Source organism: Malaclemys terrapin, chromosome 16 (assembly GCF_027887155.1).
Source record: "Malaclemys terrapin pileata isolate rMalTer1 chromosome 16, rMalTer1.hap1, whole genome shotgun sequence".
Taxonomy (NCBI): Eukaryota; Metazoa; Chordata; order Testudines; family Emydidae; genus Malaclemys; species Malaclemys terrapin.
In genome coordinates, this window is record NC_071520.1 from 2447853 (window position 1) to 2466885 (window position 19033).

Here is a 19033-nt window from a genome sequence, read left to right on the forward strand (position 1 = left end):
GGATTTGGGTTCTCTCTTCACGATCGGCCCTTGGCAGCATTTCCAGCTCTGAGTTCTGTGTCCTCCCTCGCTGCTCTGCCAGGATTACTTTGACTGCAGCAATCAGAAGGGCCTAATGGAGGAACAAACCTCCTTGTTCTCTTCAAACCCCTATGCCCTGAAGGGAGCACTACAGCAGAAAGTCAAGAAGCACTTTTGTGTCACTAAAATGCATTGACAAGTCTGTTGGCCTGTAGGTACAAACAATTCCCCCTTTGTTTTTTCTTTCAAGCTTGGATGAGCAGATTAGTTTTTAGCTGATGGCCAAGCCCTGTTCTGGTCTCTAGCACAGCACTGATGCCAAAATCCAATAGTACTGCTAGCCAGCAACTGGGGACTCAGAAGTGAGTGAATAACCTTGCAACACGGGTAGGTTTATAACATCTCTCGCTGTGTTACAGGTTCAGGGGAGACTCATCACATCCCTGATAGCTTGTGGACTTGCCCCTTCCACTTATCTCCCTCCTCTCGTAAAAGAAAGCCCTGACTTTGGGGCTGGAGAGTATTTCAAACCCTGCTAACCACCATGTCTCCCTCGCCCCTCTCTCTGCTGCCCATCAACTCTTACCACCCACCCAATTAAGCAGCTGCATTGCTGTGCAAACCTTGCAGGCAAGGAGCCAATGGCTTCAAAGGAGATTAATGGTGGTTCTGTGTTTAGGGAGCAAAGGTGTTGTGGTCAGTGTCTGAATAATGAGGGATCCCATCTTCCAAGCTCCAGGGTGAAGGGCTGGGTCTGACTCCAGCTTCACTTCACCAGCACACACTGAATATTTAAAGAGGTTACCATCTAGGCCACAGGACCATGCTAACAGTAATTACATTCCTGTCTCCTGTATCTTTAATTATTTGTGTGAGGGGGTTGGCACTCAGTTGTCGTTTGGAGGCTCTGAGAGGTGCTGTTGGCAAGGATGTATGTCTGTTTTCAGGGAGCGGGGGGGGCTTGTAAATCTGGCTCAGGTTCTGTTCCATGCAGTTCTGAGCCCCTTCTTCCTATCCCTCGTTGACTTTCCCCTGTAGCCCAGGTTGGTGGTAGTGTTAAGAAATTGCTTGTGGCTGGTGTGATGGTGAGGCCACTGATAGTCGCAGAGGATCATGTGTCTTAAAGCTTTTTCGTGTAGGGTATTCAAATGTGTCTTGTCCAACGAGCGTTTGGTCCAAGAGCTGTCTGTGGTTCCCTGGCAGTGTGCCGTGTTCTTGGCTGCCTTGTGGGTCGCCCTGTGGCTGGAGTGCCAGCAGCTGTTCCAAGCCACAATAATGCTCTATTCTTAGTGCCTTTTGCTGAGGTGACCTAAGCGCTTACAGAGGTGGATAAGCCCCCTGGCTTGCAGAAGGAGGAACTTGGGCACAGAGGTTACCCGCAGTAACACAGGTAGCTCCTGGCAGAAATAGAACCTGGGTTTCCTGACCCCCCAGGTCCCCATCCGCTATCCCCCAGGCAATACTGTCTCCTTGCATGTATGTGACTATGAATGGGAAGGTGTTAGACATGCGAAATGGACGTTAATTGCCTGCCTGTCCTCTCTCAGGTGGTGGCTAATGCGGTAGCAGCCCTTTCGGAAATAGCAGAGTCTCACCCAAGCAGTAACCTGCTGGACCTGAACCCCCAGTCTATTAACAAGCTGCTGACGGCCCTGAATGAGTGCACGGAGTGGGGCCAGATCTTCATCCTGGACTGTCTGGCTAACTACATGCCCAAGGATGACCGGGAAGCCCAGAGGTGAGGTGAGGGGCTGTGGCTCCTGCTGTTGGGAGGCCCAGAGGTGATTGGGGGGGAGGGTCTGGGGAACCTTCTGTTGGGAGGCCCGGAGGTGGTGGGAGGAGGGTCTGGGGAGCCCGCTATTAGGTTGCTGTGGTATCTGGACATTAGGGATCTAGAAATCAGGCTGATCGGCCAATGACTTGTAAGCTACATGGGACCTATACGCTTCTTTCAATGACTAGACTATATAGACCACATCCTTCCAGTGCCAGGTCTTCTCTTCTTCTCCTTCAAGAACCCAAAACATCTTTTTTGGTTTTTATACCCCGGCCAGTGCAAGCAGCAAGTATCACTAGTGTCCTTGGGCATGTCCCTTCCTGTTCTTCATCTAAGGATCCACTGTTATGCTGTTCTGTGCTATCAAGGAGACCTTGACTCTGCTTCTTCCTGAGTCTATTTTGGCTACTAGGTCACCTCAAGGTGATGGCTCAGAAGTGGCATGAGATACTTTTCTTTGCCGGCTGAGTTAATTCACCAGCACTGGCAATGAGGGTTCAAGATTGGGACCCTATCTCTGATCCATGGCTGGGTTTGCCCCTCGAGCAGTCCTGTGAGCCCAGATTACTTTCAGGGCAGTGGAACATGAAAGAAATGGTTGAAAGCAGTCCCTAGTGTGAACCAAATATTGGCACAGGCTTGTAACCTTGGTGGTACTAGCAATATTTGCCTTAAGGGTTAAAACTTTTCCATCCAGTTGCTTTGTATTTGCCTTTCTTGTTCTCCCTTCTCCCCACACCTCTCCCAGCATCTGTGAACGGGTGACGCCCCGGCTGTCCCATGCCAACTCTGCCGTGGTCCTATCAGCAGTGAAAGTGCTGATGAAGTTCATGGAGATGCTGTCGAAGGACCTGGATTATTATGGCACCCTGCTGAAGAAATTGGCTCCTCCTCTGGTCACACTGCTCTCGGCAGAGCCTGAGCTGCAGTATGTGGCTCTCCGCAACATCAACCTCATCGTGCAGAAGAGGTGAGATGCAACCATCTAATGTTGATGGGTAGGGAGGCATAGTCAGCTCCTCCATGCCAGGCCTGGCTGGCTTCAGGCAAACTCCTCTCCCTGCTCAGACCTCAGCAGTAGGGCCTTAACCACCCAGGAATCTAATGCCATGAATACAAGGTACTTTGGAAGCTACATAGCAGACCAATAGGATCTTCCCTCGACAGTGTTGGAATCCCAAAGATTCTGTGAATCAAGAAATGAAATGGACTAGAAACTAAGGGTTTGTCTGCACTGCCATCACAGGATGCCATTGCAGCTCACGGGGGCGTAGCCAAGCTCTGACTGAGTTATTTCAGGGCCTGGAGCAGGGAAGCCCCTAAAGCACATGCTGTCATGGCTTCACTGCGCTGGTACTTGAACTAGCTAGATCAAAGCTAGGTCTAAACAAGCTCTAATGACACCCTGTGATTGCAGTGTACATGGATCTTTAGAGACAAGCGTCACGCTCCAAGTGAAGTGTGCACTATTGGTTGCCTTCTCACACTTTACGCTGTCCATGATACAACTGTAAAATTTTTTGTTTGTTATCAAATGTGTCTAATGACTTTGGAAAAAATCATTTTTGTAAAAAGAACAGGAGTCCTTGTGGCACCTTAGAGACTAACAAATGTATTTGAGCCTAAGCTTTCATGGGCTACAGCCCACTTCTTCGGATGCATATAGAATGGAACATATATTGAGGAGCTATATATACACATACAGAGAGCATGAACAGGTGGGAGTTGTCTTACCAACTCTGAGAGGCCAATTAAGTAAGAGGGAAAAAAAACTATTCTCACACTTCTTATAAAATTGTCTGTACTGGGCCATCTTGATTATCACTTCAAAAGTTTTTTTTCTCTGAGGGAGAGTCCGGATCAGATCTTTACATTTCTCTCCTTGCCATTATTGCATGTTGAAATTAGAAGCTTTTCCTGCAAGTGGAGAGCAAATAGAACTGAGAAAGGTAGGTAGTTAAACTAAAAGCCAGTCCCATTCTCAGTTTGGAGAGGGACTGATGGTCTAGTGGTTAGGGTACCAGGCTAGCACTCCAGAGACCTGGCTTCAAGTTCCATGGCAAGTCCGTCTCTGTGCCTGGATTCCTCCTCTGTGCAATAGGGTTAATAGCACATCTCCACCTCAGGGGTGCAGATAAATACTCTAAGGCCTTGTCTGCCTTTTGCTGACAAAACCAGTGGAGGGTGTACACACTACAATACTACTTTTTGCAGCAAAACTCTCCTGTTTTGCCAACAAAATAAAACCACTTCAGTGAGAGGCATAGAGCTTTTGGCAGCAAAGTTAGCGAGAACGCATCAATGTAGATGCTGCGTCGCTGTAACTGGCCTCCCCCAGTATCCCACAATGCTCACTGTGACCATTCTGTTCACTGTTCTGAACTCTGCTGCCCTGCAGGCATGCAACCCTCGCCTTTCAAAGGTCCAGAAGCCTTGACATGCCTCAGCATGGAGAATTCATATGCTGAGCGTGTGGCTCCCAGCAGTAAAACAGCAAAGGCTCTCCTGCCTGGACTACGTTGGTCTGTGGGCTGAGGAGGATGTGGGAGAACTGGGAGGGAATCACAGAACCATTCATGTGGAATCCGGCTCTCCCCAGCACTAGGAACAAAGCGGCAGGCAGAGCAGGGCGCTGCTGCTAAGGGGTGAGGAGGGAGAGACTGAGCAAGTCAAGCCAGGGAAGGAGGCAGGGACTGATATGGGGGTGGGTGTCCCCCTCCCCCTGCCTCAGGATTGGTTGTTTCCGGCTGCTGTCTGGACTTAAGGACAGCATGCTGACACACTCGCTCTCCCCCAACACACATGTACTCTCTGTCTCTCCCCCCACATACTTACACACGCTCCCTGTCACACACTCTTTCCCCACCACACACGGCAGTTGAAAAGCAGCTGGCAAGGCAATTTAGTAGGATGCCCATGGAATGATGGGATTTAGAAATCTGCATCATGTGATGCTATACCTGCCCCATAAGGCATTGCAAACCCTTCCCAAAGCACTGTGCAGTGGGATAGCTACCCAGAGTGCACTGCTCTCTGTGTTAATGTAAGAGCTGCTAGTGTGGATGTGCTTTGCTGACACAAGGAGTATAGTGTAGACATGCAACAGCGGTTTAATTAAAGCAGTTGCTGTATGTTGGCATAACTTTTGTTGACAAAACTCTAATGTAGACAAGGCCTAAAGATTGAGCTCCGATGCTATGGTAATAGTGGCCATACACGTCCCCAAGAGTTTTATATCTTCAGCCCTTTCCTGTTGCCTTGTGCAAGCCACAGAAGCAGTTGCTACTGCAGAAATAACCCTGTTGTCCTTGAGAAAAGTGTGTTGGGGAAGGAGAGGAGGGAATTGTACTAATTATCTCCAAACTTGTAGCTGATTTTTTTCCCCCTCAATTGCAATACTCTTCCCAGCCCTGTTCAGTACTGTTCTTTATTGCGGTAGAGCCTAGTGGCCAGCTAGATCGGACTCTCCCTGTGGTGGGTGCTGTGCTACTCGAGGCTTTATTGTGCAGCCATCTGAGGTTAAGATCCTCTGTCACAAGGTCTTGGTCAATTCTTCAGCCCTCTCTACGCTCCAGCATGTGACCAATGCTTCTAGCCAACTCAAAAGGGAATCAGTTTTATGTTTCAGGCTATCAGATGATTGCAGAGGTCAGGGCATATTTCTCTTTCTGCCTCCCTCCCACACGTACAGCATTGTACAACACAGCTAGCTGCATTAGAAGGGAGAAGGGGTCACTTACCTCAAAAGATTCAGGTCCTGCCACTGCCAGAAGCAGGATATTGGGTCTGAAAGGTGAATGACCTGATCTAGCAAATCCCATGTACCCATTCAAGCTGGGTGTGCTGCTTCAGACTTGGAAAGTTGAGGGAATGGTGATGAGGAGCAGCATGCGGCTAACACCGAGTCACTCCCCATTCACCTCACCATGAGGTTCTGGAAGTAGTTATGTGACACAGGTGCATGTCGGACATCCTCAATGCATGGGGGGAGGGGGGAATCAGCACTGGATTTTAAAATGGCTCTTTGCTGGTTCGCATGATAAAATGTAGAGAGTTCAAATGTCATTTAACACTGCCTGTCTCCCTCTCCAGGCCTGAAATCCTGAAGCATGAGATGAAAGTGTTTTTTGTGAAGTACAATGACCCCATCTACGTTAAACTGGAGAAACTGGACATCATGATCCGCCTGGCTTCCCAGGCCAACATTGCTCAGGTCAGCCCTCCTCCCCAGGGGATCCAGCCCCTTGTGCCTGCTGGATGGGGCAGGCTGTGGGAAGGTTGTTCCCCACCGTCACCCTTTGGCTTGGTGTAACCTGAAAGGTGTAAATTGTGACTAGACGACCTGGTCTGGCCAGTGAAATGGGGGAAGGGGATGATGATTGGGTGAAATTAAACCGAGGAGTTGACAACATTACTAGTGGGGGTGGGAATTTCGTCATGGTGAGCTCTGTTAGGGTCTGGACCTAAGCCCACTGAAGCCAATGGAACAACTCCCTTTCTGAGTGCAGCCTTCGGCTCCAGGCCTTAGACTGGGGACTAGTCTCCCAAGGGCAGTGATAGAAGCCCCAGGACTGGCGATATTTAAACTGGCCTGGACTAAGGGCAGAACCCTGTCTTGGCCCTGAGGAGGGCTGGACTGGCCTTCTGGTAAAACTCCCTTTTTCCAGCACCAGTTTCAGGAGTGGGGGCTGAGTTTTCTAGCATTGCTGCCTTCCAGCATTCTCTACAGACCGGTGCCTGCTGAGAGAGCTAAGCAAGTTCTAGAAGGATCCAACATCCCAGATCCCCTGTTTCACTTCACCTCCCATACCAGCATCAGCACTGTACCTTCACTATTACAGTGGGAGAGGTGGAAATTTCTGCTTTACACCTGTGCCCTGCCTATGCACATGCACACCTCAGTAGCATGTGCTTCCTTACCTCAGTTTCTCTCCATTGCCTAAGAGTAGCACTGCAAGCTTCCTTGCTTTCAGCCAGCATTAACCACTGAGGGGGAGCCTTGTCAAGCAGCCATATCTGGTTAGCATTCTGCGAGGGTTTTACTTCACCTCAGCTCTTAAATATGGTGGCTAATGAGATACTAACGGTGTGTAGCTCTTCAGAACGTTGGCAAACTGTGTCTCTATGGAGCCAGCAGACCACGATGCTGTCAAGAATGTCTTGTCAGCCTGAGTCTGTGGATGTTTAGGAGCCCATTATCACATCCCTTTTGAGGGATCCTGGCCCCCTACTGCCAAAGGGTCGGGGCATCTGCTCCAGTGACTCCTTCCTGGCAGGACAGGGCTCACCTTTTTGCCCTCTCTGGCAGGTGCTTGCTGAACTGAAGGAGTATGCGACAGAAGTGGATGTGGACTTTGTGAGGAAGGCAGTCCGAGCCATTGGCCGCTGTGCCATCAAGGTTGAGGTGAGTGGCAGGATGCATTGGCCAGCATGACAAGGAGAAGCCGCTTTTTGCGGGGGGAAAAGCTGGGGCTGTGGTTAGTTTAACAAGAAATTCAAGCCTGAGCTGCTTAACAAACCAAAGCTACACCAGCTGGGAGAGAAGGGAAGGGTGATCTTCATACATGGTTCCTCTAGATGTGCCCTCACGCATCAGCTGTTCCTCATGTGCTGTGTTTAGTTGTTAACCGCAAGAGACCAGATTCAGAAGTAGGGTGCAGAAAGGTGTAACTTCACAGTTGGATTGAATTAATCATCCCATGACTCATACATCCCCTCTTCCTCTCTCCTCCATTCAAAGTGCTAAGCACTTACAGGCTCAAGGAACAAGAAAAATCTCTGCTTTTGCTTTCAGTGCTGAAGCAAGCTCGAGAATGATGGGACTGCAGTTGTTCTGTGAGATATATTTCCATCAGTACTTCTAGAGAGTGGCATGGAATTTATTTAATCCATCCACTCGTTGGTCTCAATTGTCAAGGCTTCTGCTCTAGTACTGCTGTATCCTTGGGCCTTTTGCCCCCATGCTAAAGTGGCTATTGCTTGCGACAGACTGGACAGGGAAATAGATATTTATTAGGGTTACCATATTTTAGTTTTAAAAAAGGACACTCCACGGGGCCTCAGCCCCGCCCCAACTCCGCCCCTTCCCCGCCCCCAGCCCCGCAACAACCCTGCCCCCTCCCCTGAATGCTCCTCCCCCTGCTTCTTCCCCTCCTCTGCTTCCCGCGAATCAAATGTTCGCGGGAAGCCTGAAACAGGGAGGCAGCTGGGGTTGGGGCTGGAGCGGGGTGCAGTCCCGGCCCCCCTGGCCGAGCGGCTCCCTCTGGCGGCCGGCCAGCCCAGGCCAAGAGGCTCAGGCCCCGGCTGAGCGGCCCCTGGCCGAGCACCGCCGGGCCCTCCCTCCCTATTTTCCCAGACATGTCCGGCTTTTTGGGATTTCCTCCCGGACGGGGATTTGAGGCCCAAAAAGCTGGACATGTCCGGGGAAAATCCCCATGGCTTTGTGTTGTCTCCAAGCCACCTATTTATAGACAAATTCAGGATGAATTAGATTTGACAGATGTTAAATTATGTATTAATGCCAAATACTCTAAAGCAAATTAGAGAAATAGCGTGGCGATAGCAACCCAGCCGTTGGAAATAAACTGTTAAACAAGGCATAACTGGAGCTAATTTGGCCTTTCCTCACTCAAATCCACTGTGGGTGTGTGAATCTGAGTGAGAACCTAGTTAGCCCTGTTTGGAGCTCTCTCTACACAAATCCCATCATTCTGCAGAGGAAAGATCCTCTTCTCAGCTGGGCTTCTTACCATGTGCAATATTTGGCTCTGCTGTTGAACTTTCCCTTTGCGGTTGACTTATCACCGTGATCTCAGATGAACAATGTTAATAAAATTATAGACTCCCAGCCTCTGCCTTTAACATAGACATCTGGCAGGCTGCAGAGTCTTCCATCACCATTGTGGTAGTCAGGACAGGAAGCCTCTGCTGGCACAGAAACATGAGAAATGAACAGGCTACGTCATTTATTAGTAAGTGCTGCGTATAGGCAACGTGTCATGTGGCTCGGGCTTAAATTTTGTGTTAAAAGTGAGCTGAAGAAAAGATTAATATTCTTTCCCCATAGATAGGGCAACTGTTAAAGTGAGTTTGCCTGCTAGTGATCAGGACATGCTCTGCTTGTTTGTGTCATTAGCATAGTGCTCTACCTAGCGTGGCTGGAGTGGCTGCCATAGCAGGGCACTACACTTGTAGGCATGTATCTGTGGTGTGATAACTTTGGAACACTGTATCTGATCAAGTTCCTGACATTTTGGATTTTTAACAGAACAGGGACTTAGAGGGGTGGGTATGGACTTAGTGATGAGAGGGTGGGGAGCAAGGATCTGCAAGAAAATGGCGGGTAGGGAGTCTGAGAAGTTGTGATGGACTTCCCCGGAGTGCAACCTGGAATTGGGGTAATGCTGAGTCTTCTCTCTCGCCAGACTGGGCCCCTTACTCACTGTGATACTATGACAAGTTGCAGACCTCTCCTGGTCCTGCACTCACACAAGCATTTACACAGGCAGGGACACACCCAGCTACAGTCACATGAATGCCTTTGCCAGTCACACAACAATAGAGAGGCTTCAGCCCCCAGCCCATGACCCCAGAGCTGTACTGTCTTGCCCTGACCAGAGTAAGTTTATTACCCAGTCTGCCCCCCCCCCTCAGCACTGCACAATGCACCAGCTCCTGTTGCTGGGCGGATTTCCTTTTGCACTTCAAACAACCACTATTTTAGGTAAAAAGTATAAAACAGATTTATTAATTACAGGAAGATTTTAAGTGGTTAAGTAATATCGTACAGCTCAAAGTTGGTTACCTAAGAAATAAACAAAATAACAATCCAAGTTCTATAGACTAGACAGTATTTGAATCAAGCAGTGTCTCACCCTGATGGTACAGGCAGTTGACAGATCTTTCACACGCAGGCTGGGATTCCTTCTTTTCTGCCTGGGACCACCTTCCCCAGCTCCGTTTTTGTTCCTGAGGTGCTTCCAGGTGTTGAGTTGTAGGGGCAGTGAAGCCCAGTGGTTTGTCACTTCCCCCTTTTATAGCTTCTTCCATGTGGAGGGAACTCCTTTGTTCCAAGCAAAATCCCCAACACAGTTAGTGGAAAAGTACAGGCACAAGATGGAGTCCAATATCACATGCCCTTGTATGCTTCGATTAGTCATAGCAGCCATTACTCATATACCCACTGAAGTGTCCACAGGAAAGCCCATCAGATGAGGATAAGCTTTCCCCATGGCCTCAGGGGCTCTGGAACAATTTTTATAGTTGTTCGTTTCGTTGATCGAAGGGGCCATAGTGTTTATAGTGGGGGTGCTGAGAGCTATTGAACCAAACTGTAAACCCTTTATATAATGGAAACCACTTCAAGCCAGGGGGTGTGGCAGCACCCCAACACCCTTAATTCCAGCATCTATGCATGGCCCATTGTTTTTGTTGATAGGCCGTTATCTTGAATAGTTCATTTACAATGTGCTGACTAGACTAGATGTAAACTAACTTGTGGGAGTTATCCAGGAGCAAGCACATTTGAAATACAGATGCATAGTCAATATTCATGACTCCAGATACAAAAGTGATATGTGCATACAAATGGGATAATCATATTCAGCAAACCATAACTTTTCCATTGATGCCTCACATGACCTATTTTGTACAAGATGCATCACAATTCGATCACAATCGCATCATAATTATATCATGATGGCAACTATGGGAGCACTGAGTATCCCAGAAGTATGGGGAGGGAAGCAGAGACCTGGAGTGAGGGAGAAATGAAGACCGGGTGGGAGGGGGAAACCTGGAAGGATGAGGAGAAATGCAGGGAGAGCAGAGATCTCGGCATGGGAGGGACAGTGCTGACCCCTGGTATGGGTGTAGGGGAGAAATGAGGGCACATGGAATCCCTGTCAAGGGAGAGAATGGGCGGCAATGGTATGGGGGAAAAGGGTAATTAAGAGAGCCCACAGCCTCTGGCATGGGGGGAGGAGGAAATGGGGAGCATAAGAGCCCCTGGCAGTAGGGAGCATGGTGGGGGAGTTGCAGGGAGTTTTTGCAAGAGAGGGGGATGGGAGGGTGACCCCCACTGAGCTTGTGGAGGGGATGGAGGATACAGGGAGCTCCTGGTATGTGCGAAGAGCTCCGCTGAAACAAGCTGTGAGGTGTGCATCCCTCTAGTGTGTACAGGAGCTGTCCAAGGGGATTCAGGTGCCTCTGCTTTCTGTGCCCAGAAACTCTGTCAGTTCTCTCTGTTCTCCTCGGCTGCTGACTGACCATGTTCCTCTCTTCTGAACAGCAATCAGCAGAGCGCTGCGTCAGCACGCTGCTCGACCTCATCCAGACCAAAGTCAACTATGTGGTGCAAGAAGCCATTGTGGTCATTAAGGACATCTTCCGCAAGTACCCCAACAAGTATGTGAGCACCACCTGCTGACCACTCCCCGAGTGCTGCTCCAGTGAGCCGGAGCAAATGCTCACTGGGCCAGGCTTGCTGGCGTGCTTTGCTGCTGCTCCTACCGCTCAGGCTAGCAAGCCTTTCGACGGCTTGGTATAAGGGAGGGCCTGTTCTGGGGGAATCTTTTTGCGCCTGCCCCATTTTTTTAAGACCCCATTTAGGAAAGCAGCTAAGCGCATGCTCGAGTTCCACTGACTTCCATGTGACTTAAGCACGTGCTTAAGTCCTTTGTGAAATTGGAGCCAATGCAAACCCCTCATGGGCCAGCCATACAGTTATTCCCAGTTGCTCCCTGTGACATGAGGGAGGACACATGAAGTCTGGGTTTTGCAACACACTTAAGACATGGATGGCTGTCAGTTACATCTGAGGCTGACCGTCTTTGTGACTGAATCCCTGGCTGGAGGTGGACTGTGCATGAAGTAGGGGTGGCGTCTTTTGTGAGTATAAAGTTGGGGTACAGGAAAGCCAGCCACGGCTCTGAGCCTCAAGACCCAAAGGTGGGATGGAGCCCCAGAAGAAAGATCAGATAACCAGGCAAGAAGTTTGAAGTGATTTTGGGGTTCATGCATTAGCATATTCAACTGGCTCTAACCTCTCTCCTCATGACTCAGCTTCTCTGATGCTAGTATGTGACCACATCCATAGACATGAGAGAACAGTAGGGCTGAATGAGACAGGAGACTCAAATGAGCAGCATCTTTAGTGAAGGGCCCTGATGTGTGTGGGGGGGAGCTGGGCTCCTTGTTGCATTATAACGTGCTGAAGTCCTCTTCCCTCTTGTGTCTCAGCATAGCAGGGAGGGGGGTAATTCAGACCTCATCTATAGTGAATCAGGGACTGTCACAAACAGGAAATAATGGCATCTCTGGCAGTAATTGTCAGCTAAAGGCTGCTGTGACGGGTTGGACCCCCATTCCAGGATGCCACCTGATGTGCTGGGGTCCCACTGAGCCCGCCTATCCCACCAGCCTGGGTTCCCCTTACTCTGTGCTGCTGCGACAGGCTCTCAAGCCCCTTCCAGCACATACACAGGGAGGGACACACCCAGCTGTAGAATCACACACAGTCTGCAATCAGCTCTGCGTGGGAGGACTCAGCTTGGGGAATTGCCCTGCACTGTGGTGCGCACACCCTCTGGAGTGTAAACCCAAAATTATATTGTCTTGTATGGTATAGAGATCTATACAGTGTAAGCTCATAAAATTCGCTCCCTCCCTCAATGTGGAGGAAGATGTGCACAGATATTGCCCTTCCCCCTCCCCCCCTCCCCCCCCTGTCGTGCACAAACTGGATTTTGGAATAGATAAACAACTTTGTAACTACAAAAGGTAAATTTTAAGTGATAGCAAACAGATCAAAGCAGATTACTGAGCAAATAAAACAAAACATGCAAACTAAGCTTAATACGCTAAGGAATACTGGCTACAAATAATAATTTCTCACCCTAAATGTTGTTTCAAGCAGGTTGCAGAGTTTCTTGAAGGTAAACTGCACTGCTTGCAGCTTAAATCTCCAGGGATTCCTTTTACAGGCTGACTTTTCTCACCTGGGCTCAGCCCCTGCCTCCACCAGCTTAGTTCCTTTGTTTCTTCAGGTGTTTTCAGCAGTCTTCCTTCTTGGGTGGGGAGGCAGTGGAGAAGAGCCCTGATTAACTCGCTCCCCAACCTTAAATAGGATTTGCATATGGCAGGAATCCTTTGTTTCCCATCCTGTGGAAAAATACCAGCAATTTAAGAGATCCTGTATCAGGTGACATGATCACATGACCCTGCAGTGTCAAAGCAGTATCCCAGGAAACTTCTCAGGAAGGAGGGAGATTAGTAACTTCAAAGCCCTATGGTCCATCCAGGCTGTTTGCAAACTGTCTGGTAGGCATTCCTCAGGTGAAAACACAGATGTAATGATTACTTAGTCAATATTTCTAATTTCAGATACAGAAATGATACATGCATACAAATTAGATAATCACATTCAGTAAATCAGAACCTTTCCAATGAGACCTGACCCATCTTCCATAAAACAGATCTTAGTTATGCCATATTCATATAACAATATTTCTATGAAGAATATGGGGTGTAATGTCACAACTGCCACTCAGCTGGAGAAGATAGCAGAGGATGACCAGGATGAGTAGCTTATGACTTAATTCTCTAGAGAGGCTAGAGGATCCAGGCCTATACCCTCTGAAAAAGCGACGACGTAGCTGGAGTAGACCCAGCCCTAGTGTGCGTGGCAGACTTGCACTAGACAAATATCTGATTTTGTCAAAGGCAAAAGCCCTGGACACCGACTGCTGCTAACAAAGGGTCTGTCTCTAGATGCTATCTCTGAACAGAGCACTGCAGAGACTCCCCAAAGGCAGCGGTAGGAGCCAGCAGCTGGAGAAGCGTTTGGAGGAGAAGAGTGCACGTGCTGGAACCCTTGGAATCTCCTGGCTTTTGTTTGACTGTACCGTTGCCAAGTACAGTCAAACAAAGGGAGACAAGGGAGCTGAGCTAAGCGAGCCTCCCTTCTGATGGGCTAACATGAGTCCTGCAAAGGGCTTCCTGTATTCTTTGGTTTCAGTTGACCTAAAGCAAAAATGTTGCTTTCTCAATATCTGACTCTTCTCACAACCTCTCCTGTTCACACTCCAGCCACCCCCTTTTCCATGGTCTCAATCCTCCCTTCCTTTCTTTTTCAGTCACTCACCAGTAGCTTCAAGGATCTAAACCTAGCAGCAAGGGCCTGTAGTAACTCTTCTCTTTCCCCGCTGGCCATGACCCAATGGAACAGACCTGACTGAACCTAGCGGGAAGACTCAGACTGCTCTGAGAGGCTTTGCGTAGATGCAGGGTGTGTTAGTCCCGCTAGAAGGAACGATCTTAACTCTTGTCAAGATAGGCTCATGCTCTGGGGCATTCATTCACTGTAGCTCAGACTTCCAGTAATCTCATCTCTACCGGAAAACAGTCCTGAACTTGAGAGTAGCCTTTCAGGGGGTGGGGAGTGTGACACACCTCACTACTTACCACCTTGCCTTTGTGCACAACATGCCAGTTCACGCACTGCAAAGAAACTCTCCTGGGGGGAGGCCAGGGGTGGTAGGCTTTGTCTGGTTCCCCATGAGCTGCTTAACTCTGTGTCTGCTGCCGTGAAGGTACGAGAGCGTGATTGCCACCCTGTGTGAGAATCTGGACTCTCTTGACGAGCCTGAGGCCCGGGCTGCCATGATTTGGATTGTGGGAGAATACGCGGAGCGAATTGACAACGCGGATGAGCTGCTGGAGAGCTTTCTGGAGGGCTTCCATGATGAGAGCACCCAGGTGATGGGATGGAGCTGGAAAGTCAGATGGACAGGGCTGGGGGAAGGATGGATCACAGAACAGGTTCTCTCTAGTCACTGCTTAACCTTTACAAAGAGACCTGGCTCTTGAGCTATCCTTTCCCCAAAGATCTGTGCCCCTAAGCTGAGGTTTGCAGGGCCAGCATGGGGGAAGCCGCCCGTGCTGTTCCTGTTCTCTGGATGAACTGAGGACTCTGGTCTGCAGAGCTATCCCTAAGACTGTGTAGGGTTTCAGTTATCCATTAACTTGTAAACTGCCTCCAGAGTTCTGAGAGTGGTCCCAGTGTGAATGTCTGTGCTGCTCATTTACAGGAGACTTAGCCAGGAAGCAAAGATGTATTTGTAGCTTGTATGCTGTGCTGGGCGGTTGTGCTGAGCTGAGCAGTGTAATTACTTCTTCATTTCCCTAAACACTTTCACCCCATGGGATGTGCTTGAGAGCATGACTTCTGCACCTTGTCCCCAGGCGATGGGATCTCAGTCAGTTCTCAGATCAGGACATGCCCACAACCACTCCTGCTGTAGTAAACTAAGGTCAAGGCAAAACAATTGAAACACTTTGTGTAGCTCTGGATTCTGCCTCTAGCCTGGAGGAGGCAGGGAGTGAGCTTGTGAGGCTGCCCTAACCCTAGGAGTGTTTGGGGATTAATACAATGAACTGGGCCTGGGAGATGTAGAGTCTATTCCTGCCTCTGCCACTGACATCCTGTGTGACCTTGGGCAAATCACTTAGTCCCCCTGTGTCTCAGTTTCCCATCTGTAAAATGGGGGTAATACTTCCCCGCAACACTCTGGAAGGGGAGGATAAGCCTATTCACGTTTATAAAATGCTCTGATACTGACATGGGGAAGGAGCCTGGAGAAAAGTCTATAAATAAACACAAAATATCCATATAAACTGTATGTCCCATAACATTTCAGATCAAGGGGAAGAGGGAAATTGACCATCCTCATGTGGGTGTGACTCGTAAATTCTCTTTTAAAGCCAGGAGAGACGGTTCAGCTCATCTAGCCTGACCTCCTGCATACACTGGCTCTAGAATTTCACCCCAGTTGTTCTCCCATTGAACCCAATAACCTGTCATTGAACCCTCTGAGACTGTGGGCCGTAGCAGGTCTGAACAGGAGTGAGTGGTTTAAGGAGGCTGCTGATCTGGCCTGCGATGGTCTTGTTGATCTGTTGGCTGATGACTGTTTAAAGCATCCCCCACTTCTAGTTATTCACCCTGGGTTAGAGTTTTCAACCGGTGCAGGCTTGTATCCATGCACGATGGGAGGTGCACGTACTTGACATTCAGATGTGCCCACACGCCCCTGGTCTGCCTGCTTCCTAACTCTCTCCTGCCTGCACGGTGCAGGTCCAGCTGCAGCTGCTGACCGCCATTGTGAAGCTCTTCCTAAAGAAGCCCACTGAGACCCAGGAGCTGGTGCAGCAGGTGCTGAGCCTGGCTACTCAGGTGTGTAACAAGCTCTCGCCCATGAGAAAGGGGCGGTTTGCCCACCAGCTCTAAAGCTAGCAGTGCTTTCAGACTAGCATTTATGGACAGTGTGGGGCTTGCTGTGTCAGAATGGGGAACGTCCTGGGCTGTCCCATTACAGAATGAACAGGGTCAAATAGTGGGAGAACTAGACAGAGGGACTCCCCAGCCATTTAGCTTTGCTCCAGAATCAGATGATGATGGTACAGATTATTCTAGAGAGCAGGTCTGCTGACAGGTCTCTGGACTCTTGAGAGTAATGGAACAGCCATATGACTACCGTGCAGCTACATTTGATCAAACATTGTTCTGTTGCCAACATAGTGGGAGAACTCTGGGCTGCCGATTAGAATCTGTGAAGTCTTACTTCCCAGGGCTGCCTGGACTATAAAATCCCTCCAGCAGTAAGTCTTGGCCTTTGGCAGGGGGTGGATGATTGGACTGTACTGAAGAACCACTGGGTATGGCTGCAAGGTAGCAGTAGTGACTTTACGTGGGGTGGTGCTACCACAATGAACCTTGCACCTTAATTGTTGATTTTACCCTCTGAGGACCCCTCTTCTGTTCTACACCCCACAAACAAAACATCAGTCCCTTATTTTCTCATTGAGTTGAGCCTCTTGATGTCGGCTCTGACGCTGTAAACCCTTTGCTCAGACTGCCCCAATAGGAGCTTTACACTCGATGACATTCTGAGCGCCAGAGACTAGAGCATTGTTCTGAATGCTGGCAGGGCTGCTGGAGGAGAGCTAGTGAGAGCAGCAGACATTTGCCTTTTCACCTCGTTGAGACTATTCAGTTTCCAGAGGATGAAGTGCTCCTTCCAGCAGGAGAGGCAGAGCCAGGGCTTGTCCTTCACGGTGAATCAGTGGAATTAAAGGGAAGACTGGTGTGATAACTGCTATGAAATGTTCAGCAACTACCCAGGGACAGCAGTAGAGTGCACTGACTCCCAGAGGGGGATGTTCACGCAGTCCCTCGCCGCATGCTTGCCAGTGTTAGACTGTCACTGTGTGCTTGGACCCCACTGTGCTGGGTATTCTACAGTCTGAATGTTGCCTTTAGGTGCTACTGCAATAGAAATGTTTAAATATGGATCCATGTTTAGGGCCCTACCAAATTCAGGGTCCATTTTGGTCAATTTCACAGTCATACGATTTTAAAAACCATAAATTTCATGATTTCAGCTATTTACATCTGAAATTTCACAGTGTTGTAGTTGTAGTTGGGTCCTGACCCAAAAAGGAGTTGTGCGTGCGTGTGTGTGTGTGTGTGGGGGGGGGGGGGGGTTGCAATGTTATTGATGGGGGAGTTGCTGTGCTGCTGCTGCAGGCGGTGGTGCTGCCTTCAAAGCTGGGCAGCTGGAGAGCGGCGCCTGCTGGCTGGGAGCCCAGCTCTGAAGGCAGAGCCATCGCCAGCAGCAGCGCAGAAGTAAGGCTGGCATGGTATGGTATTGCCACCCTTACTTCTGCGCTGCTGCCTGCACAGCTGGGCCTTCAGCCAGCAGCTGCCACTCTCCGGCCGCCCAGCTCTGATGGCAGCAACGCAGAACTAAGTGTGGCAATACCCCCCCCCCCCCCCCCCCAAAAAAAAAAATAACCTTGTGACTCCCCTGCAACTCCCTTTTTGGTCAGGACCCTCAATTAGCACAATGCTGGTCTCCCCCATTAAATCTGTATAGTACAAGGTAAAAGCACATAGTCCGTGACACATTTTTCATGGCCGTGAATTTGGTAGGGCCCTAATCATGTTAGTTGGAAGGGCTTTATGGAAACAGCCAGAGGGTTTTCTTGGCTAGTTTTATGTATGATAGAAACCTCTCTGCATGCAATTAAATGCTTTGGAGATTCTCATTCGTGCTAAATAAGTCACCAAAATTAAACCTTTTAAAGCTTTCCAGAAATTCCCAGCTTTGATCTCCTCTTGAGCCCATTTTGCTCTGTGTTGCAGCCTTACCACAAACCTGCTTAAGACAGACTTCTTCAGAACAGGGAGCAGAGCTGCCTGTCCCTCTCTCCCTTCTTGTTTCCCCACTAAAGAATACTCACCAAAATGCTTACACCTTGCAGCATGTGTACAGCTGGTAGCGTTGATTAGATTTTCTCTTCTGCCCCCGTTCCCTTACCAAATACCTGCAGCAGAATTTGTCGGCAGTTGGCCTCTGTCCTGGAGGGAGACTATGAATGCTGCTTCCTAGGCCAATGATTAGTAGTCTGTATCCTCCTCCCCTGCTAGATTCAGCCAGCCCATGAATTGCTCTAATTGCTGCATTTCCCAAAGGACTCTGATAATCCGGACCTGCGGGACCGTGGCTACATCTACTGGCGTCTGCTCTCCACTGATCCTGTAGCTGCCAAGGAAGTGGTGCTTGCGGAGAAGCCCCTCATCTCCGAGGAGACGGACCTGATTGAGCCGACCCTGCTGGACGAGCTGATCTGTTACATTGGCACGCTGGCCTCTGTCTATCATAAGCCTCCCAGTGCCTTCGTGGAGGGGAGCAGAGGCATTGTGCATAAGAGCCTGCCTCCGCGGACAGGGTCGTGAGTACCTGGCATCTCTCTAGCTGCATCCAGCAGTCTTTCTGTTCCTTCTGTTGACAGTATCTGCCCTCTGCAGACTCCACCTGGAAACCGCCAGCACTTGTTCATTTAGGCTGAGCAGTGCTGAGCCGCACTCAGTCCGCCCCTTCCCAGGGATGCACTTCGCCGTGGGGCCAAGTTACCCCTCCATATTCTCAGCAGTACATGAGCCCCTTGCAGGGTCTGCAGAGGCCACTGATGATCTCAGCATTGAACTGAAGATCTTTTGAGGTGCCATCTGGTGTTGGCTTCTGGTGCATGGCTTCTCTCTATCCACTGGGGAGAGCATCCCCCTGCAGTAGTAAGTCAGCATAGATTGAAATAAGTGGCCCCCTTTAGATCCAGTGTTCAGGGTACACGTGCAAGTGGAAGACAAGTCTCTGATCAGTATAATAATGCTGA

The 19033-nt window shown here is 49.5% G+C and overlaps 1 protein-coding gene across 4 annotated transcripts in view; it reads left to right on the forward strand.

The window, feature by feature from the left end:
• AP1B1 (adaptor related protein complex 1 subunit beta 1) overlaps nucleotides 1-19033 on the forward strand; it is a 70950-nt gene that overhangs the window by 34808 nt on the left and 17109 nt on the right. For all 4 annotated transcript variants that reach the window (XM_054006039.1, XM_054006041.1, XM_054006042.1 and 1 more), the window contains 8 exons: nucleotides 1569-1759; nucleotides 2547-2768; nucleotides 5891-6011; nucleotides 7107-7202; nucleotides 11088-11203; nucleotides 14389-14554; nucleotides 15933-16031; nucleotides 18333-18592. In XM_054006039.1, coding sequence (XP_053862014.1) covers nucleotides 1569-1759; nucleotides 2547-2768; nucleotides 5891-6011; nucleotides 7107-7202; nucleotides 11088-11203; nucleotides 14389-14554; nucleotides 15933-16031; nucleotides 18333-18592 — 1271 coding nt within the window. The remainder of the gene's footprint in view (nucleotides 1-1568; nucleotides 1760-2546; nucleotides 2769-5890; nucleotides 6012-7106; nucleotides 7203-11087; nucleotides 11204-14388; nucleotides 14555-15932; nucleotides 16032-18332; nucleotides 18593-19033) is intronic.